The sequence below is a fragment of the Acanthochromis polyacanthus genome, chromosome 14 (genome assembly GCF_021347895.1).
Source record: "Acanthochromis polyacanthus isolate Apoly-LR-REF ecotype Palm Island chromosome 14, KAUST_Apoly_ChrSc, whole genome shotgun sequence".
NCBI lineage: Eukaryota > Metazoa > Chordata > Actinopteri > Pomacentridae > Acanthochromis > Acanthochromis polyacanthus.
The window spans coordinates 38084556-38111942 of NC_067126.1; the positions used below are offsets into that span (position 1 = coordinate 38084556).

At 39.1% G+C, this 27387-nt stretch overlaps 1 protein-coding gene across 1 annotated transcript; it reads left to right on the forward strand.

Moving 5' to 3' along the window:
- Nucleotides 1–498: 498 nt before the first annotated feature.
- On the forward strand, nt 499–23488 carry tspan7b (tetraspanin 7b). The gene is made up of 8 exons (XM_022199200.2): nt 499–816; nt 13219–13407; nt 14466–14540; nt 14637–14732; nt 17828–17983; nt 18232–18315; nt 18450–18535; nt 19575–23488. The coding sequence occupies exons 1-7, from the start codon at nt 751–753 to the stop codon at nt 18516–18518; spliced, it is 735 nt and encodes a 244-aa protein (XP_022054892.1). The 5' UTR covers nt 499–750; the 3' UTR covers nt 18519–18535; nt 19575–23488.
- Nucleotides 23489–27387: the final 3899 nt, after the last annotated feature.

The window sequence follows — 27387 nt, forward strand, 5'->3', positions numbered from 1 at the left end:
CAAATTTCCCAAAAATGTTGAAAATGTGGACATCAGAAATTTCACTGTGAAAATATGTTTTTCCACATTTTCAAACTTTAAAACGGGTCAATTTGACCGACAGGACGACACGAGGATTGGAATAGCAAATTATAGATAGATCTGGAATAACTTACATTTTTTACAGGTTATTATGGAATATTAATTTTTTTACAGGATTCTTAAGTAAAATTCCCAGAGAGAAATATTAGTTTACATGTTAATTGTAATCACCAAAAATTATGTTTTTTTTTTTTTTTACAAATAACAAATCATTGTTTTACAGTGTGTGACCACAAAATTGTCGGTTTTACTTCATTTGACTTTCTATAACTTCACTGATATTTGCTGTTTTGATTGCGATTTTAACAGAACAGGAAAAATCTGTAAAAATAACAGTAAAATTTGAACGTTTTTTTACAGTGTATTTTACTCCAGTAACGCTGCAGGACTGTGACTTGTAACGCGGTGTTTTACAGTGTTCTATCTTCCTTAGACTGAAGTAAAGGATCTGAATCTGTCCTCCAGGCACTGCGCTAACGTTATTTCTCTGTGTGCTCGGTGATCTCCGCAGTGATCTGCCGCTAAATGAGCGCCACATCGAGGGGAACCTGCTGGCGGCTCTGGTGACGCCGTGCGGCTGCTTGAGCGCAGGACGCAGCGCAGCGACGTTTCTGTTTTTTTCCGCCGCCGTTCCTCCTCACAACGGCTCGACCTGACGGGAGATCCACCATGGAGACCAAACCGGTCATCACCTGCCTTAAAACCCTGCTCATCGTCTACTCCTTCGTCTTCTGGGTACGTACTCGGTGCCGTGTTTGTTTTTAAATAAACAACGACCTTTGCGGTGAATTGACGCGCGGCTCCGTGTTTTCGTTGTGCGTGATGAAGGGCTGGACAGAGGCGGCAGCGGCAGCATCATCATCGACGGATTCATGCTGTCGTTTGAATAAATAATCGACACGGTCCGATTAGCGCACGTTTAGGTGCTATTTCTGCTCATATTTTAGCGTGTGATCGTGCGTAATGTGGAGTCGAGGCTGCACATTTCTCTGCTGCTGGGCGTCAGTGCGCAGGAACATCCAAGCCAGCATCAGGATGTTAACATCACCGCAGCGATTTAAGTGATGAGAGCGACGTTAAGGGCCTAGTGGGGCTGATAGAGGCCGTTTAAAGCCCATTTTCTGGCCACATACTCTGCATTTTGGTTGCTATAGGTTCTTAAAGGGGCCCTGCCCTCATATATAAACGCATTTTCAGACTCCAGCTGTGCTGGAATGTGGCTCTGCTGTATTTTACTCACATATTTCCACCCCTCAAGGAAATATTCTGCATTTATCTGGCAGCTTTTCATACTAAATTACAGGTTGGTTCATAACAGAAATGTACAAATGCCAAAATGTATATGAAATTCAATTTCTGCACAGATAAGCATTATATTTCTATATTTAATATGAAATAATGCTCCAATGAATTGCTTTTTACTCCTTATAATTACATTTTTCTTACGTCTAATTTTCAATGCGAGGCTCCGACTTGGAATTAAGTCATTTTGCTGCTTGTTTTTTGTGCTTTTTGTGTCTTCTAATGTGTCCTTCAGTGTTTTAAAAGTGGTTTTATTACAGTCTAATTATTTCTTCTTCCACTGAATACAGATATAGAGACAATACCAGTGTGCCCGCAGTGTTAGTACATGTATTTAGATAAAAAATACTTCACTACAGATGAACTTGAAGTAGAAAAGTGAAGGTTTTTATCATTTGTTTGACTATTAGATAGCTGGAGGAACATTTATTTGAGTGTTTTATGTTGTTTATGACAGCAGGAGGACTCATTTTGTATCCGACTCACTGTGTGAAATGTATTTTATATGCTTATTGTGTGTTTTTAAAATCTTATAGCTATATAAAAGAAAGATAAAAGCGCTCAAGTCATGTTACTTTAAACTGGGAGTACAGAAAGACCGTTTGTAAACCGTGCTATGTGCTTAAAATACAGCAATAATAATTACTTTTCTTAAAATATTCCTGTAACGTTTAGAGTGCTAACTACTTCCTGATTTGAACAGAACATTTTCGGTTAATTTGCTAAAAAAAAAAATCAGCATCACAGATTTCTAAAGGCTAAAATGATGCAAAAAATGCACTTTATTTTGTCCCACAGACGTTCAGCTTGCTGTCATGTAAGAGCAGCTGGGAGAAAAAGAAGCAGAGCTGCTTTTTTTATTTGGTGTTTTTTAACTTTTCAGTTGATTTGACTAAATGATGTAATTGAAGACGATTGCCTCCACTCTGAAATGCTTGACCTAAAATGTTCAGATACTGTTGGAATTACGCTGCTTGGTGTTTATTCCGTTTGAGGCTGTGCTTTGTGGCGGTGTTGGATTTCTCTGTGTTGGAACCGGAGCGTATTTTTCACCATCGTTAAGATGTTTTTTAATGAAGCAAGCGGCACAGAAGACGTTGAGAAATACTGTTGAATACTCTGACACCTGGATGGTTGTAAAGCTGAACTCAGATGTGTTTTTCCTCCTAAAATGTCATGTGTTTATCTGCTGTACTGATGGAGTTCTGAGGCTGAGAAATGATAGAAAAAGTCCATTAAAAAGGGATAAATCTGGAGCCACCTCTATGGACTTGAAGGAGAATATTCCCAGTATGGAGGTAGAACTCTGATCTTTAGTAAAGTTACTGGAGATGAACAAACAGATGGTTCTTTGTGGTAATTTTGCTTCTTTTCGTGGAGATTTTATTGCTTTCTGTGATATATTCATAATTTTGTGGTGATTTGTGTCTTTTTGTGGTAATTTTGAACGTTTTGTGGAAACTTTGAATCTTTCAATGGAACTTTTCAGTCTTCTGTGGTATATTTACCTCTTTTTGTGGTCATTTTGGGTGTCTGTTGTAATTTGGGGTCTTTTTGTGGTGATTTTGTGCCTCTTTGTGGTAATGTTGACCCTTTTTTGGCGACTTGGTCTCTTTTTATGTGTAATTTGTCTGTTTTTGTGGTAATTTTGCATCTTTTTGTGGAAATGTTGTGTCTCTGTGATATATTTATCTCTTTTGTGGTGATTTTGGATGTTTTTATGCTGATTTGGTGTCTTTTTGTAGTAATTTTTCAGCTTTTCTGGTTATTTCAGTGGCAGCTTTTACCAAAACTCACGTGACTGTCTGTTGTACTGATGAAAAGTACAGCAGATAGTCTTTAAACTGTTGGTTTTGTCTGAACAACAATTCCAAAACATAAAAACATTCCATTTTCTGTCACTTCAAACGAGGTAGATCTACAAACCCTCCAATTTAGAAAGCAGAATCCAGAGAATTGCAGCTATTATTGCTTGAAAAAATGGCTTAAACAGTTTTCAGAATACAATAAATTGTAATATTTTGTCCCCAAAGGACAGACAGACAGATGTAGTTGGAACATTTGGACCTGCATGATAATAATAATAACAATAATAATAATAATAACTTTATTTATAAAGCGCTTTCCGTCAAAGTGCTGTACACAGAAATAAAAACAGATAAAAATAAAAACAATAAAAACAGAACAATAAATAAAGACACCAGTTAAACAAACAATTTAAGATTCATATATAAAAGAACAGAGGTGGGTCTTCAGCTTAGTTTTAAATACATTAATGGATGATTCCTGCCTGATTTCAGCAGGCAGACTGTTCCACAATGTCGGTGCCGGGAAAGAAAAAGCCCGTTCCCCCACCGTCTTTTTACAGACCTTCGGGACATTCAGAAGTCCAGTCCCCTGAGAACGGAGAGCCTGAGTGGGGACATACAGATTCAGCAGGCTGGATAAATAAGACGGGGCAATTCCATTAACAATTTCATAGGTTAGTAGCAGCACCTTAAAGTCTGCTCTAACATGAACTGGTAGCCAATGCAGAGAGACCAGCACTGGAGTAATATGCTCGTATTTACTTGTTCTGGTCAGAACACGAGCTGCTGCGTTCTGAACCATCTGCAGACCACAAAGGCTCTTCATTGGCAGACCTGATAAAAGGACATTTCAATAGTCCAACCGTGAGGAAACAGAAGCATGAATTAGGACCTCAGGATCCTGAAATGACAGACTTGGTCTGATTTTAGAGATATTTCTGAGGTAGAATAAGGCCAGTCTGGTCACCTTTTTAATATGGAATTTAAATGAGAGGGTTTTATCAAAGAGTACACCAAGATTCTTAACTCTGTCTTTACAATGAATAGCACAGTCATCCAAAGACAGAGTAAAGTCATCAAGCAGAGGATTAACACTTTCAGGTCCAATCACCATCATTTCAGTCTTGGCAGAATTCAGGAGCAGGAAATTCATTGATAGCCCGCTCCTTGCAGCTGAGAGACAGGCCTGGAGTTTATCAGTGTCAAAAACACTTTGAGGGACCAAGGGCATGTATAGTTGTAGGTCATCTGCATAGCAATGAAAAAAAATCCCAAAGGAGCGTAATATTTGACCCAAAGGTGTCAGATAAAGGGAAAACAACAGGGGTCCTAGTACAGACCCCTGCGGTACGCCATGTCTAACAGCACAGGACTCAGAGAGCACGTTGTTAAAGAAAACACCTGGCCTGAGATGCCGAAATAATTCTCCAGTCCGTCCAGTAAGATGCCGAGATCCACCGTATCAAAAGCTGAGCTGAGATCCAACAACAACAGAACAGATGATGCCTTTGAGTCAGCAGCTAGAAGCAAATCATTCACCACTTTAGTCAGCGCTGTTTCTGTGGAATGATTTGCCCTAAAAGCTGACTGAAGAGGCTCAAAAAGATTATTTAATGACAAATATGTCAATAGCTGAGTGGAAACCACTTTCTCAAAAACTTTTGACAAAAAAAGACAGGTTTGACACGGGCCTATAATTAGTAAGGGAGTCAGCGTCCAGGCCAGGTTTCTTCAATAAGGGTTTAACAATTGCAGATTTAAAACAAGCTGGGAAAACTCCAATGGAAAGCGGTATATTGAAGATATATGACACATACGGGCCTAATGTGGACCAAAGCTCTTTAGTAACCCACACTGGCAGAGGATCAAGAGAGCAGGTTGTACACCGAGCCGCCATGACAACCTTGGTGAGGCTTTCTAGAGAAACGGGCTCAAAATTCAGGAAACCCCCGCCACCACAGACAGGAAAAGTAACTAAGCCCTCAACTTTGTCAGTTACAGAATGACATTCATCATGTGAACAAAAAGCCGTTTGTATAAAGAGAACAGCCCCATTTATAATTTGCCTAGCACACAATGTAAAAAAACTGATATGAAGAGTTAAGTTGTGGGAGTTTGCATGTTTCTACCCGTCCTCGTTCACCTTCTTCTGCACCAAAAAGGCTCATATTCCACCAGTGACTTATGTCAATACTCCTGGAGAATTTCTACCAGCAAATCCTCGCTCGGGGTTGAAATAATGCAGAAAAAAATAATGTTTGTGACGCTAAGCAGGCATCACAGAGCAGCTCTAATATGAAGAGTAGTTCTGATTATTGTAACAATCGATCTGAACCACCCGAAATTTGTTTACCGGCTGTGTCTCCAAATATGAGCTAGTCTGAGTATTACCCAACCTAAACGCGACTGAATCGAGTACAGTTTTGACCAAGGGAGGGATTATCTAATAAGAGCCTGTAGAGGAGGTTTATCTGTCTACAAGAATTTAACTGTTGGGAGCCAAAATAGACCTTTCTTGACGTTTTGTCTCATTTTTGTAATATTTTGTCTTGTTTTTGTTGTTTTATTGTCTTTTTTTGTCTGACTTTTGTCATTTTGATTCTTGTTTTTGTCGTTCTGCATCACATTTTTGACGTTTTGTGTCTCATTTTTGTAATATTTTGTCTTGTTTTTTGTCTGACTTTTGTCGTTTTGATTCTCGTTTTTGTTGTTTTGTGTTTCCTTTTTGTCTCGCTTGAGTTTTCTTATTTTTGTATTTTTATGTTTTGTTGTATTCATTGTTTTGTGTTGTTTTTGTTTCATGCTTTTGTTATTTTTGTATCATTTGCATAATTTTTTGTCTTGTCATTTTTTTGTCCTTTTGACTGTTTTTGTTTTGTTTCATGCCGTCTCTTATTTTTTGTCATTTTGTTTCTTGTTTTTGTCGTTCTGCGTCTCATTTTTGTAAGATTTTGTCTCGTTTTTTGTTTTTTGTCTATTTTTGTCTGACTTGTCTTTTTGTTCCTCGCTTTTGTCGTTCTGCATCTCATTTTGACATTTTATGTCTCATTTTTCTAATATTTTGTCTCATTTTTCATTGTTTTTTGTCTTTTTATGTCTCACTTTTGTGGTTTTGTTTCTTGTTTTTTTTCTTGGTGTTAAATAAAAGCTGGATTAACCCTAAATTTGCAGAACAAAGTCCTTCAATGACGATCTATAGCCACGAAGAGCTGCAGCGGATCTTCTTGTGCCGGTGTCACAGATATGAATGTTATATTTAGCCTGGATTGGATGGTGTTCGGGCCCTCCTGTACATCTCCAGCGTCGGGTTTCAGGCGTCCAAAGTGCAGAGGTGTCTCACGGGCTCGGTGGGGCGTCTCGCTTGGCACCGAGTTCGCCTCCATGTCAGGCCTCGGTTTCACTGTCAGCAGCTTGTCGCGGCGAATAACGTCTCGGGCGTGAAGAGCTGCGCTTCAAACACACACACACTCGGAGGACGGGGAATGCAGAGCAGGTGGCCGAGTCTATGTTGTGTCCTCGCCAGCATATTTTGTCATCGCACCTTCTGTTTCTTTATTAGGCCGAGGCAGCAGGAGGAGGAGGAGGAGGGTGACCTGTTTTAAACCCGGCGCTGTAACCAGGGTGGCCGGCCGGCATTGAATTTCAAACAAAACGTGCGGGGGGTTGCAGAGGGAAGGAGGAGAAAAGCGTCTGTGGCTGTTTGGAATTCAGCAGCAGAAGCCTCCGAATCGACACCGTTTTCCCCCCGCCGCTTCTTAGGACTTGATTTCCCAGGTGGCTTCGAAATTAACACTTTAGAGAAGACAGGACCATCCTTTAGTTGCGCGATGGAGGCTCTTTGGGGATGAGACGTTTTGTCTGCGATGATGTAGACCAGGGGTGTCCAACATGCAGCCCGCGGGCCAAAAGCGGTCCTCCAGAGGGTCCAATCCGGCCCTCAAAGTATAAAAATGACAGAGAAGACATTAACCGCAGATTGTAAATTAATAAAACTATAAATTTACAATAATTCCTAGACCATGACAAGATGTTTGATGATAAACTAAAATACTAGATTATTTGTTCTTTTGTCGTTTTGTCTCATTTTTGCAATATTTTGTCTTGTTTTTGTCATTTTGTTTCTAGTTTTTGTCATTTTGGTTCTAGTTTTTGTGGTTTTGTGTTTCTTTTTTGTCTCATTTGTGGGGTTTTTTGTCTTATTTTCCTCATTTTGTGTTTTGCTTTATTTGTTTTGTGTATCAGTTTTGTCATTTTCTGTTTCTTTGTCTCGCTTGTTGTCTTTTTTGTAGTTTTGTTTCTCACTTTTGTCATTTTGTGTCTCATTTTTTTGTTATGCATTTGTTGTTTTTCTTGTTTTGTTTCTTGCTGTTGTTGTTTAGTCTCATTTTTGCAATATTTTGTCTTTTTTGTCATTTTGTTTCTCGTTTTTGTCATTTTGTTTCGTTTTTGTCGTGTTTCTGTTTTTTTATTTTTGCCTTGTTTGTGTTTTTGTCTAAATTTATTGTCTCTTTTTTGTTTTGTTTCTTGTTGTCATTCTGTTTCCTTTTTGCCGTATTTGTGTTTTTTTTAAATTTTTGTCTAGTTTGTGTTTTTGTCTAAATTTGTTGTCTCTTTTTTGTTTTGTTTCTTGTCATTTTTTTGTCATTTTGTTTCCTTCTTGTCCTGTTTGTGTTTTTTTATTTTTGTCATTTTGTGTTTTGCTTTATTCGTTGTTTTGTTTTGTTTGTTCATTTGTTAAGAGGCACGTTTTTTGAATCGGCTCATTTTATTATTGTTTAGCTCATTAGAAAGTGGTTCTTACTAAACCTGACGGTTATTTAGTCGACATTTTAGTGATATCCAGTCTTTTTTTTTTAAATAAATGATTGCTTCCATAATAAAAATTATGGAATCTGTAAAGACATGATCATAATGAACATAGAAAACATTTTTTTTTTTTTTTTTTACTTTTAAGTAAAATGCATGCAGATATATCCCATGGACTTCAAAAGTCTCTCTGTTACAGATTGACCCCCTTCACAAATCCATGCATAAAGATTATAAGCCGCATCACTGCTAGAATCTAATGAGGTGGTCCTTGTGTCATTTCTGAGCTTCCCTGAAAATTTCATCCATATCCAAACCAGATAAACGTACGCCAATCGTCGCATAACTCACCGCGTTCCTTGGCGGAATAAAAATGGAAATAAACCCACAGAGGGAGACATCAGTCCTCATATATGTGATTTATTCTCAGCACCTGAACATTTTGATGTGTTTACATGATACTTGCAAATCAATACCTTTAAATTTAAACCCCAGCGTGAAGCTAGAATGTTTTTATAGATGCGCCGCTGCAGTAATCAAGAGAAAGTTGATGGATAACTGCTGAAGCTGTTCTCAGTAGGAATCCAGTCTATGTGCGATCGTTTTGAAAACACGCTGTTTAGGCTCTCTGAGCATCCAGCTGCCCACAGGTTGTCGGTAACAGCCGGCTTCACAGGTTTTCTCTTACATAAAGGAGGCTGCTTCTACAGATGCAGGTTAAAAGGGATGAATACATGAGCACACTGGAAAAAATGCCCCTCTGAAAACAAAGAAAAAACTTATTTCAAGGAGCTTTTACCTTGAAATAAGTGAAAAAAATCTGCCAATAGAACAAGCGAAAAACAGCTTGGTAAGATTTCTTGAAATAAGATATGATATTTTGAATACTGAGATCTTAAAATTAGCTGGGGAAACTTATTAATTTACCAGAATTGTCAAGCTTAGGTGTCTTAACCCTCCAGTTGTCCTCATTTATGGCAACCAAAAAATATTGTTCCCTTGTCTGAAAAAAAAAAAATCCAAAAATTCAGCAAAAAAATTCTTCAAATTTATATAAATTAGCAAAATCTTCAGGAAGAAAATTCCTGAAAAGTTTTATTTAAAAAAAATACCCACATTTGGCAAAAAATAAAACTTTAAAAATAAGTAAACTTAAAAAATAAAAATAAAAATTGTAAATATTTTCAAAAAATGAATAAAAATCTTCCAAAAAAATCCTAAAAATATCTAAAGTGATTACATATATGTCAGTAAAACGTCTAATATTTTCTTTAAGAACATTCAGAAAAAAATCAACCAAAATCCAGCGAATTTCGCTGGATTTTGGTTGATTTTTTTTCTGAATGTTCTTAAAGAAACATGTTCTTAGCATTCCTTTTTTTCACCAAGAAATGTTCAAATATTTACCAAAAAAGTTTGAAAATGTCGAAGTTTTCACTGTGAATATATATATATATATACTTTTCCACATTTTCAAACTTTAAAACGGGTCAGTTTGACCTGCAGGACGACACGAGGGGTTAAAACAAGATAATTTCAAGATTATTTGACTTAATAAGATATTTAAGACGCGTTGTCCTAAAACAAGTCCCTCCGTCTTGCTGAAATGTCACTTGTTAAGTGAGTTTATCTTAAATCAGGTGGGATGAGACATTTTGACTAAAAATAAGACAAACAGACTTGGTAAGATTTAGAGTTTTTGCAGTGCAGCACTGAGACATGTTTGATATTTAACTGATTAAATTAATTTAGCAAATAATCTGATTAACTTTTCCGTGCAAAAATGAAAAACCGTTCATTGCCTGTAGCTTTAAAAATGCAAATATCATAAAACATAATGTGTAATTTCAGTATGTCAGCGTGGACTAATGGACGTTTTATCGACCAAACAGGACATGGATTAATCATGAGTGGAAGTATTGTTAGCTGCAACTAATAGAGCAGTAATTTCAAGACGTTTTAGCTCAGGGTGTCCAACATGAGGCCCGCGGGCCAAAACCGGTCCTCCAGAGGGTCCAATCCGGTCCTCAAAGTGTAAAAATTCCAGAGAAGACATTAACTGCAGATTGTAAATTAGTAAAACTATAAATGTAAAATAATTTCTAGACCAAGTAAAATTTTGTTGTTTTGTGTCTCATTTTTATAATAATTTTGTTGCTTTTTGTCTGACTTTTGTCGTTTGTCTCATGTTTTGTCGTTTTGTGTTTAATTTTTGTCTTGCTTGTGTTTTTTGTCTTATCTTTATCATTTTGTTTCACTTTGTTCGTTGTTTTTTTGTCGTTTTTGTTCTTTTGTGTTTTTTTGTCTCACTCGTTTTTCTTTTTGTTTCTTTTTTGAAATTTTTGTCTTCTTTTGTCTATTTTCTGTCGCTTTCTAACTTTTTTTTATCAAATTTTTGTCTGTTTTTTCGTTGTTTCATGTGGTTCGTCTCATTTTTTGTGGTTTTGTTGCTCGCTTTTGTCGTTCTGTGTCTCATTTTTGTAATATTCTGTTTTTGTTCTTTTTTTTTGTCTGACTTTTGTTGTTTGTGTCTTGTTTTTGTAATATTATGTCTGGTTTTTGTTTTGTTTTTTGTCTGACTTTTATTGTTTGTGTCTTGTTTTTGTAATATTCTGTCTTGTTTTTGTTTTGTTTTTTGTTTGACTTTTGTTCCTTGTCTTGTTTTTGTCCTTTTGCATTTTTTCGTCTCACTCGTCTTTGTCTTTTTGTTTATTTTTGTTTATTTTTGGTCTTGTTTTTGTCCATTTTTGTCCCTTTCTAACTTTTTTATCAATATTTTTATCTCTTTTGTTTTATTTCATGTGGTTCGTTCTGTCTCAGTTTTTAAATATTTCGTCTTGTCTTTGTTGTGTTTCGTCTTTTTTGGTCTAACTTCTGTCGTTTTAATGATAGATTTCAAAAAGTAAAATCCTATACCTTTTAGTTCCAGATGTCTAAATGTTGTGTTCCTGTAGGTAAACTGTGATCTGGAAGTTTTAATGTGGAAATGATAAACTGAGGCTGAATGTTGTTGAAATTTACTTTATTTTTCTTCAGAAATTTCAGTTTGTTCATAATGTTTTGTAAAAAGATAATTCCTTCAGAATGTGCTTTTTGGCACTAAAACAACGGAACCATTCGGAGCTGTGGTTATTTATAGGTTATTATGCTGTGGTTTTACTGGTCTGGAGATCAAACTGGGCTGAATGAAACCTGAGCTAAGAGGAGTTTGACGCTTCTGTTTTAGCTCCCAGTTAAAACTCTCTGTCCTTGTGTGTCAGAGCGTTGATATGAAAATTCATGGGAGGGTTTCCAGTGCGGCTGTACCAGACATTTTCAATCTACGGGTTCAAAGGACGCCTTGAAGCTTTGTTTACGAGCCGCAGACAAATAATTCAGAACAATGCGGCAGTCAGAGGACAGGCGGGCCAGAGGCTGCTGATTTGTCACGGTGAAAAACCTTTGTAGCGATCGTTATGAGCGCAGCCAGCGACGGGGCGAAGTCGAAACGATGTTAACACTATCATTAACCTGCAGAGAAGGAGAACAGCCTCAGTTTATGCAGGAAAGATCCGATATTGCTGCTAGTCGTTTTAACGTGGCTGACTAATAGCTGCACTGGAGAAATGCCCCTCTCAAAACAAGAAAAAAAAGCTTATTTAGAGGAGATTTTACCTTGAGATGAGTGAAAAAATCTGCCAATAGAACAAGTAAAAAATGCCTTGGTAGGATTTCTTGAAGTAAGATATGATATTTAGAATACTGAGATCTTAAAATTAGCTGGGAAAACTTATTTTAGGCTATATTTGACCGGGATAGTCGAGCTGAGGTGTCTTAAAATGAGTCAGATATGCTAAGAAAAATATCAAATTTTCACTCAGAAATAGATTTTTGCTTTCCTAGTTTGAGATGCATTAACATGTACTAACCCTCCTGTTGTCTTCATTTATGGTCACCAAAAAATATTGTTTCTATGTCTGAAAAAAAATCCAATAAAATCACCAAAAAAATTCCTCAATTTTTGGAAAATTTGCAAAACCTTCAGGCAGAAAATTCCAATAATTCCTTAAAGGTTTCCCTTAAAATTTATTTTGAAAAAATCCCTCAAATTTGACAAGAAAATTCGTGGAAATATTTTTTAAAAATGTGTAAAAATATTCCAAAAAATCCTAAAAATATCTACATATATATCAGTAAAACTTCTAGGATTTTCTTTAAGAACATTCACATAAAAATCAACTAAAATCCAGCAAATTTCGCTGGATTTTGTTTGATTTTTGTGTGAATGTTCTTAAAGAGACATTTTCAACATTTATTTTTTTCTCAAAAATATTGAAAATGTGGACATCAGAAGTTTCACTGTGAAATTTCTTTTTTTTCCACATTTTCAAACTTTAAAACGGGTCAATTTGACCTGCAGGGTGGCACGAGGGTTAAACTTATTTTGAATTTTCTTGTAAAATTCAACTCAAAACAAGATAATTTCAGGATTGTTTGACTTAACGAGATATTTCAGATGCGTTGTCTTAAAACAAGTCCCTCCATCTTGCTGAAATGTCTCTTGTTAAGTGAATTTATCTTGACATTTTGACTACAAATAAGACAGACTCGGTAAGATTTAGAGTTTTTGCAGAGAGAGCTGAGCAAACCCGCTCAGTACAGGCTGCCTCCTCTCCAGTCAGAGGGCCTGGCAGCAGGACGGCCAGCAGCCTCCTCTCTGGAAAGAAGGAAGGAGGCTGGGATGATGAGTTGGCCCTCGCCGGAGTCAGATCATCAGCAGCCGTTCCACACCCCGCTCCCTTTCCGCTGCCAGCAAGACATACCCAGCTGAGACACGCAGCGCTTCAGCTGCCTCGTACAACGCGCTCTTTTATCCGCAGCCTTCATTTGAAATGCTAAGAGAGGCGCAACAGGAGGAAGCGTCTCGCCTCGGATCAAAGAGCCCCTTTGATTTGCCCTCTTTTCCTTTTCTCTCGCTCCCCCTGTGCGTGCGAGTGCAGAGGCATATTCATAAAGCAGGTGATTGCCATCCCGTACTCCAGATAAATTTGTGTCTTCTGTCTCCCGTCTCCTCCTCCTGACTCTAATTGCTCGCCTTTCTTGTTCCACCTTGATCCTCTTTCTCCTCCTCCTCCCCCCTCGTCACGCCGCCAAAACACGACTATTGTAGTATTGCAGCGGCGCGGAGATAAAGGCGCTGCTTTCATTCTGCTCGCTGTGCTGTTCTCTGTTACACCTGCAGATAACAGGAGCCATCCTGCTGGCGGTGGGAGTATGGGGGAAGCTGATGCTGGGCCCCTACATCTCTCTGATCGCCGACAACTCCACCAACGCCCCGTACGTGCTCATCGGCACCGGCACCGTCATCATCGTCTTCGGCCTGTTCGGATGCTTCGCCACCTGCAGAGGAAGCCCATGGATGCTGAAGCTGGTGAGGAGGGGAGGGATTAATTAGCCTCGGGTAGCATGATGCGGGGAGTAATGGTTGACCTCCATCCCCGCGGAGAGGGATGAGAAATCCACGAGATGCTTCATTTCTGTTCACTTAATCTTCCTCTGTCTTCATTTGCAGGCACCAAAAAATATAGTTTCCTTGTCAGAAAGAAAATCCAAAAATTCAGCAAAAAAATTCCACAAATTTCTGAAAATTTTCAAAACCTTCAGGAAGAAAATTCCAAAAATTCCTTAAAAGTTTCCCCCAAATTTGGCAAGAAAATTCTTGTAAATATTTTCAAAAGATGAGTAAAAAAATCTTCCAAAAAATCCTAAAAATATCTAAAGTGATTACATGTATTTCAGTAAAACGTCTAATATTTTCTTGAAGAACATTCACATAAAAAGCCAATCAAAATCCAGTGAATTTTGCTGGATTTTGGTTGACTTTTTGTGAATGTTCTTAAATGTTTTAACATTTCTTTTTTTCCCAAAAAATGTTCAAAGATTTCCCAAAAATGTTGAAAATGTGGATATCAGAAAATTTGCAAAGCCTTCAGGAAGAAAATTCCAATAATTCCTTAAAAGTTTTAGTTTTTTAAAAAAAAATCCCACAAATTTGTCAAGAAAATTCTTGTAAATATTTTCAAAAAATGAGTAAAAATCTTCCTCAAAAATCCTAAAAATATCTAAAATGATTCCATATATATATATCAGTAAAACTTCTAATATTTTCTTTAAGAACATTCACATAAAAATCGCTGGATTTTGGTTAATTTTTTGGTGAATGTTCTTAAGAAACATTTCTTTTTTTCCACAAAAAAATGTTCAAAGATTTCCCAAAAATGTAAAAAATGTGGACAGCAGAAGTTTCACTGTCAAAATATGTATTTTTTCCACATTTTCAAACTTTAAAACGGGTCAATTTGACCTGCAGGACGACATGAGGGTTCATGGTGGTCAAGTGTGTGTGTTACAGTGTGCAACCACAAATGATATGCCTCTAAGGCAGAGGCTTTTCATGCAAACTATTCAAATGTGCCTTCTCTCCTGCAGTATGCCATGTTCCTGTCGCTGGTCTTCCTCGCCGAGTTAGTGGCAGGGATCTCTGGATTTGTGTTTCGCCATGAGGTGGGTTCACAAATCCCAGTTATTAACACCACAGCTGTGAAAGATGCTCCTGTCCTGTTATAATGGGACTGATAATTGTCCGCTTGCATGCTGCAGATAAAGGGAACCTTTCGCAGAACATACAGCGACGCAGTCCTGAACTACAACGCCGAGGATGAGGCGAGCCGTGCCGTCGACAACCTGCAGCACAAGGTGAGCAATCAACCAGGAGGGGCTTCAATGAGAGGAAGAATAATTCAATCAAAAGTTGAAGAAATATGTGAGGAGTCTTTGCCGATTGGACTCCATACACTCAAAAAAAGAATTAGTTGGATTCACGTAATGCAGTTATGTCAACAATTTCCACTAAACTGAGTTGTGTTAGATCTAATTTAATAATATTATTAGTAGGGCTGGACCCGAATATCCCGAATATTCGTTCGCTACGGCGGTATCCGGATATTAATTTTGGCATCCCAATATCGGCCCCCTCCGGTCGGACGTTACCGGGCGGAATGACTATTTGGCGTTACATAAACATATACACATATGTCTATGTGATCACCCCTTCCTCCCCCCAGATGAAAATATTCACAGCTCGTCTCTTTCCTTCGCCTTTAGCCCACTTCGGCTCATCCCATCGTGTTCGGCTCATCTCGGCTCATCCATTCATGTTTGTTACCACCAGAATGGCCGGGTGGCTGCCGACACATCTCCTTCGCATAGAGTTGATCAGGTTGTCGATTGTGGAATGTTACATGTGGCAGAAGTGAACCCGACCGTTGTTGCCGTTAACTTGATCAAACCGTTGCTAACCTAGACTGATGTCAGAACGTTTTTTAAAGACCATAGTTTTGTCGTGTCTCCGATTAATATTTTATCATTTGATGAGTTCAGTTTAGTCCAGAACCTGAGCGATTACTTTTATGACTCTGAATCATTTCTTATTATTGATGTTTTTATTTTTGACGTCACGCTTCACTTCGTTGCATAAACACAAGACAAGATATTGAAGACCTCCACTGTTTGGAAATTCTTCAGTCGGATGTAATATCGGCACACCGATAATATCGACCCAATATTGGCATAAAAATGTAGTATCGGTCAATATCATTATCGTTTTTTTTGCCTGTCCTGAAAACCGATAAAATGATGCCTGGATTTTGCTGGCATTTACCGGCATGAAAATGATCACATCATCAATCTGCGTCATGAAGCATGTAAACAACCGTGCCGGATTTCCAGCATGTGGCGCCAACGTTTAGCTCAAAAAGAAAGATAGGACTACTTTACCCGTCGAGTTTGACTACCAATGGAACCAAACTAATATCACTAGGTAATGGGAGATGTAGAGTCGGGGCGTACTGACGAACATAAATTCATCACAATGCTGTTTGTTTTGTATTAATTTAATGTGTTGATTAACATGAAGACACTTTGTTACTTAACTTACTTCTGTAGATATAAAGGAACTGTTGGATCTCTGTTACTCAGCTGTATTTGGTAAGACCAATTAAACCAAACATTGTAATTCCAATGTAGCTGACTTAAATAAGTGGCATTTTGTTTTACTTAACTGGGTTTTATTGTTAGAATGACACTAAACCTCATTTTGTGAACAATTTCCTCACGGTGCCGTTAAGTAAATTCAAACTGAAATACTTTGGTTCTGTGAAAAATCACATTTTTGCCACGAGCTGCACAGAAACCTCCTCTTGATGGAGAGGCTGTGAGGAATGATTGTGAAGATCTGGATGGATGCGATGCGGATCAGGACTGCTGACGAGTTCAGCGGAAGGATCCATTAGCGCCGGAGGGGGAGGAGGGTTTCATCTGAAATGACAGCCGCAGAGAAAAGAGCAGCTTTAACATTTGACAGCAGTGGAATGAATGAATCGGAGATGGACGCTGTGGCAAAATCTGATTGGTTTATCTGTGGAAAGAACACCCTCAGTCAGCTGATGAGATGAGTTAGGAGTGAGAGGAGACAGAGATAAATGTATTCACCCCCTTTGGAAGTTTTCTCCTTTTAATCAAGGTCTATTTCATTTGGCTTTCTTTTTTACAAGAATTTATAAAAAATAGATTCTTTCCTGTCAAAGTGAAAACAGATTTCTGCAAAGTGTTGTCAATTAACTGAAAAGCTAAAATAAATTAGTGCATAACTAGCTGGGATGTTCACTCAGGATCCCTGGCCAAGCTTGAGTAGTTTTGCTGAGAAGAAGGAGGCACCGTGGAAACCAAACGCTGCACCATTCCCACTGTGAAGCACGGTGGTGGTGGCATCATGATGTGCTTCTTGGCAGCAGGTTCTGGAAAAGCTTTTATCGGTAAAGGGCAGTAAAGTATAAGGAGATACAGGAAGACAACGTGATGTAGTCTGCTAGAGAACTACGAGCTGGTAGAAGACGACGACTCGAAGCGTTCAGCTAAAGTTGCTCAGAAATGGTTTAATGAAGGTTTTGGAGTCGCAGAGCACGGACTTAAATCCAATCAAGAATTTGCAGCCAAACTTGAAAAGAGCTTTTCAGTAATGATCCGCACGCAACCTGACAGTTTGAGCAGTTTTTTTAAAGAAGAATTGGGTAAAAATTGCGATGTCCAGATGCACAATGCTGTTATTTTGGCCAGAGGTGCATCTTTTGAATACGCATACAATGACTTATTTTATGTTTTTACTTCACTAATTGACATTACTGTGTAGAAATCCGTTTTCACTTTGACATAAAAGAGTCTTTTTGGTACTTTTTGCTCAAAAACCTAAATGAAGTTGTTGAAAAGCAGTTAAAGGAGAACACTTTAAAAGGAGGCGAACACTTTCTGTAGGAGCTGTCAGTAAATAGTATGAGAATGATGTGGTAAGATGCTGTTTCTGATTGAACAAGTTGTGTCATTTGTTCTATTATCCACAAATCCCATAAACAGCCCCAGACCACCACTAATTAATGCAAATTCACTCACGACTTGCATCTGTGTGGAAAAACCTGATGCACAGTTGTTCATAAACCTCCAAAAACAGTTGAAAATGGCCTCTGTTGTTTATATTTTAGCGGATCTGATGCCCACTCGTGCTATTAATACTCATGCATTTGATGTGCGTTCATCTCAGGCAGGGACGAATGCTAAATTCACTCCTGTTTTACAAGCATGTGCCGAGCTTTTCCAGGAAATGACTGAGCTTTATAAAAATGAAACAGTTTGTGGCCCATTTTTAAAGATTCACAATTTCGGCAGGAGTAAATCCGCGTCGGAGGATATTAAGAGACGATCTGCTTTGCATTCTTTTCCCTTTTCTGCCTGTTTTTTAGCTGCGTTGCTGTGGCGTTTATAACTACACCAGCTGGTTTGCCAGCGTCTACTACCCCTCCAACGGCATTCCTGCCAGCTGCTGCTTCAACTCCTCCGACTGCAACCCTGAAGACCTCCGCAATGCAACCGTAGCTCCGAGCAAGGTCTTCCACCAGGTCAGCCTTTTATCCTGTTCTCCTACGCCTCACCTGTCTGCTGCAGTTTGCTGTTCTAGACTCTCACCACTTAGAAGTTGACTTTATTTACATCTGATGCGTCCTAATATATGTATTTCAAACCATGTCTCTTCTCCACACACTAACAACTGCCTCAGATACTCTCCCAGATCCCCATCTTGCCCCTAATTTGCTCGTTTAACACGTCCATGTTCCCCGTGCGGACTAACCTGCCCCCTGTGTTTCAGGGCTGCTTTGAGCTGGTCACTTCATTCATGGAAACCAACATGGCCATCATCGCAGGAGTGACGTTCGGGATCGCCTTCTCACAGGTGAGCTTGTGTAGCACGTAGCATTAGCGTATAAATAAACCAATAATACACCGTTATATGGAGATGTGGTTGCTTAAAACCAGGACATTGGCAAGAAAGTCAACAAATGCAGTTCATGTTTCCTTTTCTTTCAGCTGATTGGCATGCTGCTGGCCTGCTGTCTGTCCAGGATCATCACAGCCAATCAGTATGAGATGGTTTAGCTGATGTGACGTGGCAGGTGAGGATTAAATTGACATTAAGTAAATCTGGAACTGAATCATAAAGATTGAAACCTCAACAAACTCATCCAGGTCCTGGTGATTGTTTTAAGAAACGTCTTCCAGAGAAATCCTGGCTGGTTTCTCCTGAAGCTCCTGCAATTTAAAAGTGGAACATTGTAGGTCATGAACCTCCTCATTAGTCTTTGTCATGGTGCCCATTGCTAACTAAACTCCCACAATGCTCTCTGCTTTAACATCCACTGAGCATCGTCCAAAATGACGCACAAAACGACAAAAACAAGACAGTGATAAAAACAAGACAGAAAATGACAAAAACAAGACACGAAATGACAAAAACGAGACACGAAATGACAAAAACGAGACACGAAATGACAAAAACGAGACACGAAATGACAAAAACGAGGCAGAATATGACAAAAACGAGGCAGAATATGACAAAAACGAGGCAAAATATGACAAAAACGAGGCAGAATATGACAAAAACGAGACACGAAATGACAAAAACGAGACAGAAAATGACGAAAACGAGGCAGGAAAATGACAAAAACGAGACACGAAATGACAAAAACGAGGCAGAAAATGACAAAAAGAGACACGAAATGACAAAAATGAGGCAGAAAATGACAAAAACAAAACACAAAACAACAAAAAGACAAAATGCTAAAAATGAGATGCAAAATGACATAAAGAAGACCCAAAACGACAAAAACGAGACAGAAAATGAAGGTGAGCTAACTAGGCGTGGCACGTTCACTGACATTAGGTAAATCTGGAACTGACCAATAAACGCTGAAACATCAACAACAGCAACAATATCAATCTGTTACAATATTCTGTTATCTTCTTGTAAAATGACTCATACATGCATTAGAGTTGTTGGTATTCATGACTTTGTGTACGTTTTTGCCGGAGTTACGACTTACGTAGAACCAGAACTCTGACTTCCTGTACTGACACTGTATTAAAAACACTGAGGTGAAAAGATACAAGTCTAGAAATGCATTAGAAAGTGTGAACTCTTCTTTGTCTTTACAGGGAGATGAAGAGAAGCAGAGACAAAGCGCCTCGACACATGACCAGAGTAAATTCCCCCGAAACGCCGGCACACATCTGATTTGGAATTTACCTCCCTCCGTCTCTCTGCCTGTGACCTTCATGTAATATCTTAATGTATCTTACTGTAAAGCACCATTCCTCCACTCACCGCAGCTGCATCCAAGCTTTCAGTGCATCACCACATCGCCGCTTGACGTAGAAGTTGCTCATTAGCGCATATCTGGGATCAGTCCAGCCCACAGCGAGCAGGTAGACCGGAGCCGTCTGATTGGACAGCGGCGACCGGACGCCACTCGGCTTCTCGGCTGGTTGCAGAGTGCTCCACCGAGCGTCATCACAAGACCACTGCGCATCTTTGTACAGAATGACATTACTAAGAGCTTGAAGGTTTATTAGATAGGTTTAGTTTTGCATTTGACTTTGCTATCGCTCATCGCTGTATATTCCTACGGTTGTGACATTTTTGTGAACAGGGGGATGTTTTAAGTTTATGTGAAATATAGGGGAACTGACAGAGGAGAGAAAAAGGGAGAGCTGTTGCAGAGTATTTTTACCTAAAGAAAAAGCACGCTAGCTATTTTTTAGTCCAGATGATTTAATTTAAATGAATGACGCATCGTGTGGTAAGCTGAATATCCGTTTAAGCCCCGATCTGGAACAAATACACAAGAACACACAGAACAAATGCAAATCTTTGCTGTAAGAGCTCCTTGGAATGAAGCCGAACTCCACATTCACAGCCTTTAAATGCACCTGAAATCATTTTTTTTATGCTTTTAAGTCCGTTTAATGGGGAAAAGAAACAAACAAACCGGTTTAGTTGTGGAGTCTGAAGGCCTGGTTACACCGACTGCCACCTACAGAGCAATAAACGGTATATAGAAATACAGGTTTCTCTTTGTTCAAACTGCTTTCTACTCAGACAGAGGAGGTTGAAATGGATCGGCAACAAAAAGCACAGTTTCCTACATTTAGTAGCCTCAAAGGTCAGCACTACATATGTCAAGAACAAAACTCAGATCTCTTAACCCTCCTGTTGTCTTCATTTACGGGCACCAAAACATATGGTTTCCTTGTCTGAAAAAAATCCAAAAAATCAGCAAAGAAATTCCCCAAAATTCTGAAAACTTGCAAAACCTTCAGAAAGAAAACTCCAATAATTCGTTAAAAGTTTGCCTTAAAAATTTTATTTAATAAAAATCGTCCAACTTTAAAAAAAAAAAATCCTAAAAATATCTAAAGTGATTCCATATATATCAGTAAAACTTCTAACATTTGACAACCAGCAAAACTCACTGGATTTTGGTTGATTTTTTTGTGAATGTTCTTAAGAAACATTTTTAACATTTCTCTTTTTCCTCCAAAAAATGTTCAAAGATTTCCCAAAAATGTTGAAAATATGGAGATCAGATGTTTCACTGTGAAAATATGTTTCTCTCTCTCCCCCCCCCCCCCCCCACCCCCACACACACCCCCCACACACACACACATTTTCAAATTTTAAAACGGGTCACTTTGACCCGCAGGACAAAAGGAGGGTTAAAACTCATCTGTGCATCAGAATGACCAATTTGCAATAGAATATTGTTACTTTTTAACTGACAAAGAAGCACGGAAAAGATGGTTTTTACTTTGCTAAAGAGGAAGGTAAACACCATCTTTTCCTCGCTTAGGTGTCCATTAAAAAGGAACGCTATTCTAAAGTAAGAAACAACAAAATGAGCATAATCCATCGACCGGTTTGCAAGTTTTTCCTCATGAAAATAATCCCTTCCTGCACAGCTACGCTCTTGCTCCCTTTCTTTAGCTACACATCCGTTGTTAGCCTGCAGCTCGAGCACACCAGCTCACCTCCAACTCTGCTGAAGCTACTCTACGCTACACAACGGCGAGCTGTAGTACTGGAGTAGTTTGACCACACATGTTTGAGTTGCACCCTGTGGAAATCCTCAATAATGGCGTCGATGCTTAATCTGATCATTAAAAACACAACGAGGACATGTTAGCAAGAAAAAAAACTCAGACGAAATTCACGGAAATCTGCTTTGCCTCAGCAAGGTAATCTAATATTTGCTGTCGTTACAATAAATGTAGTTTATTTAGCCGTAAAAGGTTCGTATGCTGGTGTGACCGGGCCTTTTCGGGCTTTAAATTAGGCCTCCAGTGATCTTTACAGTTAGCCGACTTCAAGTTCATATGAGGTGTCGTTGGAGGTATTTATGGCCTTTTGGAAAGGCCGAGATGCAGTGAAATCAAACAAATAGTTGCAACGGGCACAATTTCAGATGAAAAGAATAAAGGAGAAAGATTGAGGCACGCATTTGTAATCATGAAATGTTCTTAAGTTGAAAAATGTGCACAGATTCTGGATGCTGCTTGATGATCCAACAAGTACTTAATTGAACCCTCCTGTTGTCCTCATTAAGGGCACCTAAAAACACAGTTTCCTTGTCTGGAAAAAAATCCAAAAAATCAGCAAAAAGATTTCCCAAATTTCTTAAAATTTGCAAAACCTTCAGGAAGAAAATTCCAACAATTCCTTAAAAGTTTTATTTTAGAAAAAATTCCCCAAATTTTCAAAAAATGAGTAAAAATCTTCCGAAAAATTCAAAAAATATCTAAAGTGATTACATGTATATCAGTAAAACTTCTAATGTTTTTTTAAGAACATTCACAAAATAATTCGCTGGATTTTGGTTGTTTTTTTGTGAATGTTCTTAAACATTTTTCCCATCAAAAAATGTTCAAAGATTTCATAAAAATGTGGAAATGTGAACATCAGAAGTTTCACTGTGAAAATATACTTTTTTTCCCACATTTTCAAACTTTAAAACAGGTCAATTTTGACCCGCAGGACGACACGAGGGTTAAAAAATACTGACACCTAAATATCTAAAGTAATCTTCTGCTACTTCTTTTTCTGTTTTTATGCGACCGTCAGTATTTAGCTTTAAAAACAGTGGATGAAAATCTGGTTTTTGCTGATTTGTCGTAGTTAAAATACAGCAAAGCAACCCTTTTTCAGCCTGTGAGGTTCATATCGGTCATTAATTCTTTTCTCCTGGTGGAATTTAAAGCCAGCGGTTTGTTACAAGGACAGCAGTTGACATTAGCGGGACTCAGACGGCGTTCGTCTCGTATTTACAGTATTCTGTGTAGTGCATCGACATGCTGCCATCATCATCATCATCATCTGTAGATATGTATTGGAAAATGTAATTTATATGATGTAATGTTTCTCATTCTAATATGCTAATCGGTATCAGTGTTGTGTCACGGTTTTGAATCCACACTCTGTGCTGTTAACCCGTATTTGTTTAATAGTTTATAGGAAACTCGCACTGGAAAAAATACTTGTGGCCGATGTTTTTGTTGAGAGTAACGCGCAACATGTAGCCGTTTGAACTTAGCTGTATATTTATCATGGTTTGGTTGGCGTTCGGTTTACAGTTTCACCAAGTGATTTTCTATCTCTCTTTCAGTGTGTGTGTGTGTGAGATTTAGTTTCTTTATCTACTATAACCCTGAGTGTGTCTACTTCTTGTATGACGAGGTGTGTGTGTGTGTAGAGTGTGTGTGTGTGTCAGAGAGAGCGAGCGTCTCGACTTTGTGGATCCCGTCGTATTCAACTTTGGTCAGTATTCAGTTGTGGCTTTTTGAAAGTTCTTGCTTTGAAAGCTGTACATTTATTTAGTGAATGTATGTTTTCCAGCACTCCGAAACTCTTACTTTACCTTCTCCGAACTGATATTGTTGACTGTAAATACTAAATTGTAATACCATCCAGCTTACACATGGGGTCACTAGACACTCAAGAAGTATTTCACCATGCTGTCTACTATTGACTAAGTCACCATCAGTGGTCTTATTATCAATAAATATACAGAATAACACTTCTGTTTGGCGCCTCTTCATTTCTCCTGTAGCTGCTGAGGTGTGTTTAAAACATAGTGAATGGTTTTATTTAACTTTATATTGTTAACTGACCTCAGAATTAAAAATAAAAGTATGTTCATCACTGGACATTTTCTACAAAAATCTAAGAAACGGATTAAGTGGCAAATGATCTGGGCGCCATGCGTGTTAACTGAATGAGAAGACTGGTCAACAAATGCAAAAAAAACCTTAAGAAATTAGGTTCTTTTCAAAATGATTCCTAGATACTTTGAAAAGTCACACAATTAGTGAAGTAGAGATAATGTGAATTAATGTGAGATGTCTGTATCTGGAAGGTACCGGTCACTGTGAATCAGTACTTCTGGCTTCAGCAAAAAGCAAATACATTTAAAAATAGAAGGTATAAAGGTAAAGGTAAATACATACACATGAAGATTTTTAAGTCACTAAACATTCCTCAGAGTTCAATTAAATCCATCATTAAGAAGTGGAAAGAAAATAGCAAATGTGTAAATCTGTCTAGAACAGGCCTCCCTTAAAGGCATTATGGAGGATGTTTTTTTTGTTTAATTTGTCTGATTCACATAAAATGAATATACTGACCTTTAGTGGACTTGTATGTATGGTTTCTAAAAAAATAAGAAATTTAAAAAAATAACTGTGGACATGGCAGGACCTGAAAAACATCAGCCAATCAAAGCGCTTGGACCGAGGCGTTTGGTTTGCTCCCTTTCCTGTCAATCAAAAATCTTCCGGCTCAGGCCTAGTTACGTAGATTACGTACGCCTTGGACTTACGTGTTTTGTGTATGTGTTGCTTTGGTATAGCTTCGTAGTTAGCTGGTGACTTGTTTTGCTCATCTTTTTTTACATAATGGCAGATAAAGATCCAGGGGGACCCAGCTGTAAAAGAAAGGCATTTTTTTTGAGGTCAGAGAAAATAAAAGACGACTGGATCGCGAGAATGCAAAAACAAAAGTGATTATTGGCGAGTCATTTGGGCGATGGCGTCAGCTCAAGCAACAAATGGACCTAAAGACAGATGCCTTGGTTGCTAAATTCCTTCTGGACGGGTAAAATGTATTATTGATTATTGATTATACTGCGGCTGTAGGCAACTTCACGAGTCCTACGCAAGTTTCTGGAGGGGGGCGTTTCTTCGTAAATGTTAAGAGGGGGGAGGTTAGAGGGGGGTGAGGGAGAGGTTGTATGTGCGCATGCTACGTTCAAAGTCGTAGGAAATTAAATCTCCTCTAATGCCTTTAACACCTGAGTGTCTGCAAGAAAGAGACTAATGAGGGAAGGCCACCAAGACAACTATGATTCCTCTGAATCCACCAAGACAACTATGATTCCTCTGAATCCACCAAGACAACTATGATTCCTCTGAATCCACCAAGACAACTATGATTCCTCTGAATCCACCAAGACAGCTATGATTCCTCTGAATCCACCAAGACAGCTATGATTCCTCTGAATCCACCAAGACAGCTATGATTCCTCTGAATCCACCAAGACAGCTATGATTCCTCTGAATCCACCAAGACAGCAATGATTCCTCTGAATCCACCAAGACAACTATGATTCCTCTGAATCCACCAAGACAACTATGATTCCTCTGAGGCCACCAAGACAACTATTATTTCACTAAGCCCACCAAGACAACTATGATTCCTGTGAGTCCACCTTAATTCAATTACTAATCAACCTGAAATTGCACCCCTCCCCTTTAAACTGGTATTGGGCCTTTTGCATTGGGCCTTTGACATCCATGTTTCTTCCTCTTTTTTAGAGCTGCAAGTCAACCTCAAGGAAAGAGATAAAAAGGAAAAAATGGAAATGTCAAGTTTACTTTCAAAAAAAGAAGCAACACAAACAACCATCGGAGAGGAATTAAATGATTTAAGTCCACCCAGTGACATTAATTCAACTAATCTGGATAAACTTAATTCAATTACCAAATGAAGCAATTAATTTAAGTTCGTCCAACAGTTCTCTTTTTCTCCAGAACGCTGAAGGCGGAGCGCATCAGCCGCTCCTCCTTCGTCCACTTGGCGGCGCTTGAGTATCGGCGGAAAACGGAACCCGTGGAAAGATAAAAATAAAACGGAGGGGAAACCGCATATGTGGGAGCACCGCTCACACATCCTCCGTCTCCTTCCTCCTCCGCCGCCGCCGCCGCTGCTGCTGCTGCGGGCTGCATCGGAAATAAGGGCCGGAAAAGCGGTGCGCAGACGGCGAGGAGAGGCAGAGAGACCGCAGCCAGCCAACGGGGCTCGCTCCAATCTCGTTACGCAAATTACCGGCAGAGTGGCGCGGCAGTGGGTCCGCTAATGGAGCGTGCGTGCCGCTGGCTCCCGCGCCCTGCCTCGCCCTCGCCCCCGCCTCCCCGCTGCACATAATGGCTCCGAGGCTGGAGGGAGGCATCCACCGGGGAAGCGCTATTACTCACACGGACACACAAACCGGCCTCCGGAGCGCACAGACACGCTCATGCGCGGCCGCTCTAATTATGGAAAGCCGAGTCTGAGTGGTGATTAGGCTTCCAGCGCACGTTTTTAGAGCGAAATGCGAAGTGTTTTTTTCGCAGTATTTGAAGGAATAAAGAGAGAAAATTCAGAGCTGTCTGGGGAAGCAGCCGACGGTAACCTGACCCATTTTGCTTCATGGTGGCTCAGCAGGACAGAAAAACACTGAGGTCAGGAGTTTAGGGCCTGATTCTCTGTGGGAAAGTCTCAGCATCGACGTGTCAACATCTTTTATGTCCCTCAGGGTGGCCTAAATCACACAAACACCTGTCACAATACTGCAAATAGCGCCACAAACCCTGTAAATGACCATATAATCCAAAACAAACTGCCGAGTTTCATGACTGCAGCTTTGATTTTACCATTAAACTGGCAATGTCTGCCGCCTGAGTGTGAAAGTGGATGTTTTTGAAAATTTTCCTTCCGTGCATAATTATAAAAGACAACGACAAGGAAGCCTTTATTGTCATAAATACATTGCAGCATTGTGAAATTCTCAGACAATGGGTAGGCATCTGGAGCAGGTTTGAGGGCCGTGCTCAAGGGCCCAAAAATGGCAGCACTGGGTCACGGACCTCCAACCTTCTTATCATCACCCCAGAGTCTTTAGTATTCAGTCACCAGAGCAGATTCTTCTCGTCTGTACAGGGTGGACCATAAGTTTGCATGCATAGGAAAAATAAAAATTTTATGCTTGACAACCATTTTTATTTACAATGACTCCACCAAGACACCTATGACTCTTGTGAGGCCACCAAGACAACCATGACTCCTGTCAGGCCACCAAGACACCTATGACTCCTGTCAGGCCACCAAGACAACAGTGACTCCTCTGAATCCACCAAGACACCTATGATTCCTCTGAGTCCACCCCTGTTTGTAGGTGAGCTGGTGTGCTGGAGTTGAGTTGAAAACCTAATTTTTGACTTAACTTATTCTGAATCGTTTCTTTTAAAAGTCCTTCATGACTTGGAAAATGGACTGAGTCAAGTCAACTTGAGAAAACATGTTTGATAAGTTTACGATATCCAACTGAACGCTGCTTCATATTTACATTTTTACGGCTTCCACAGTCCGGTCTTCATTTGACATGAAAAACCTGCAGCTTTTCCAGTTGAGCTACAGCTGGTTAAGCTTGAGTTGGTCCAAATGAGCCAGTTAAATTATCACATGTAAAGCAGCAGGGACTTGATTTGATTGAAGCCCTCATCATGATTTGCTTTTTTTTTTTTTTACTGCTGCAACAGGAAAACACTGTGACTTACTTTGGTACATATCAGTGTTTGTCTTCATTAAACTATAAAAAAGGAAACCACATAAACTTAACGGCATTATGGAGGATGTTTTTTTAAAATTTGTCTGATTCAC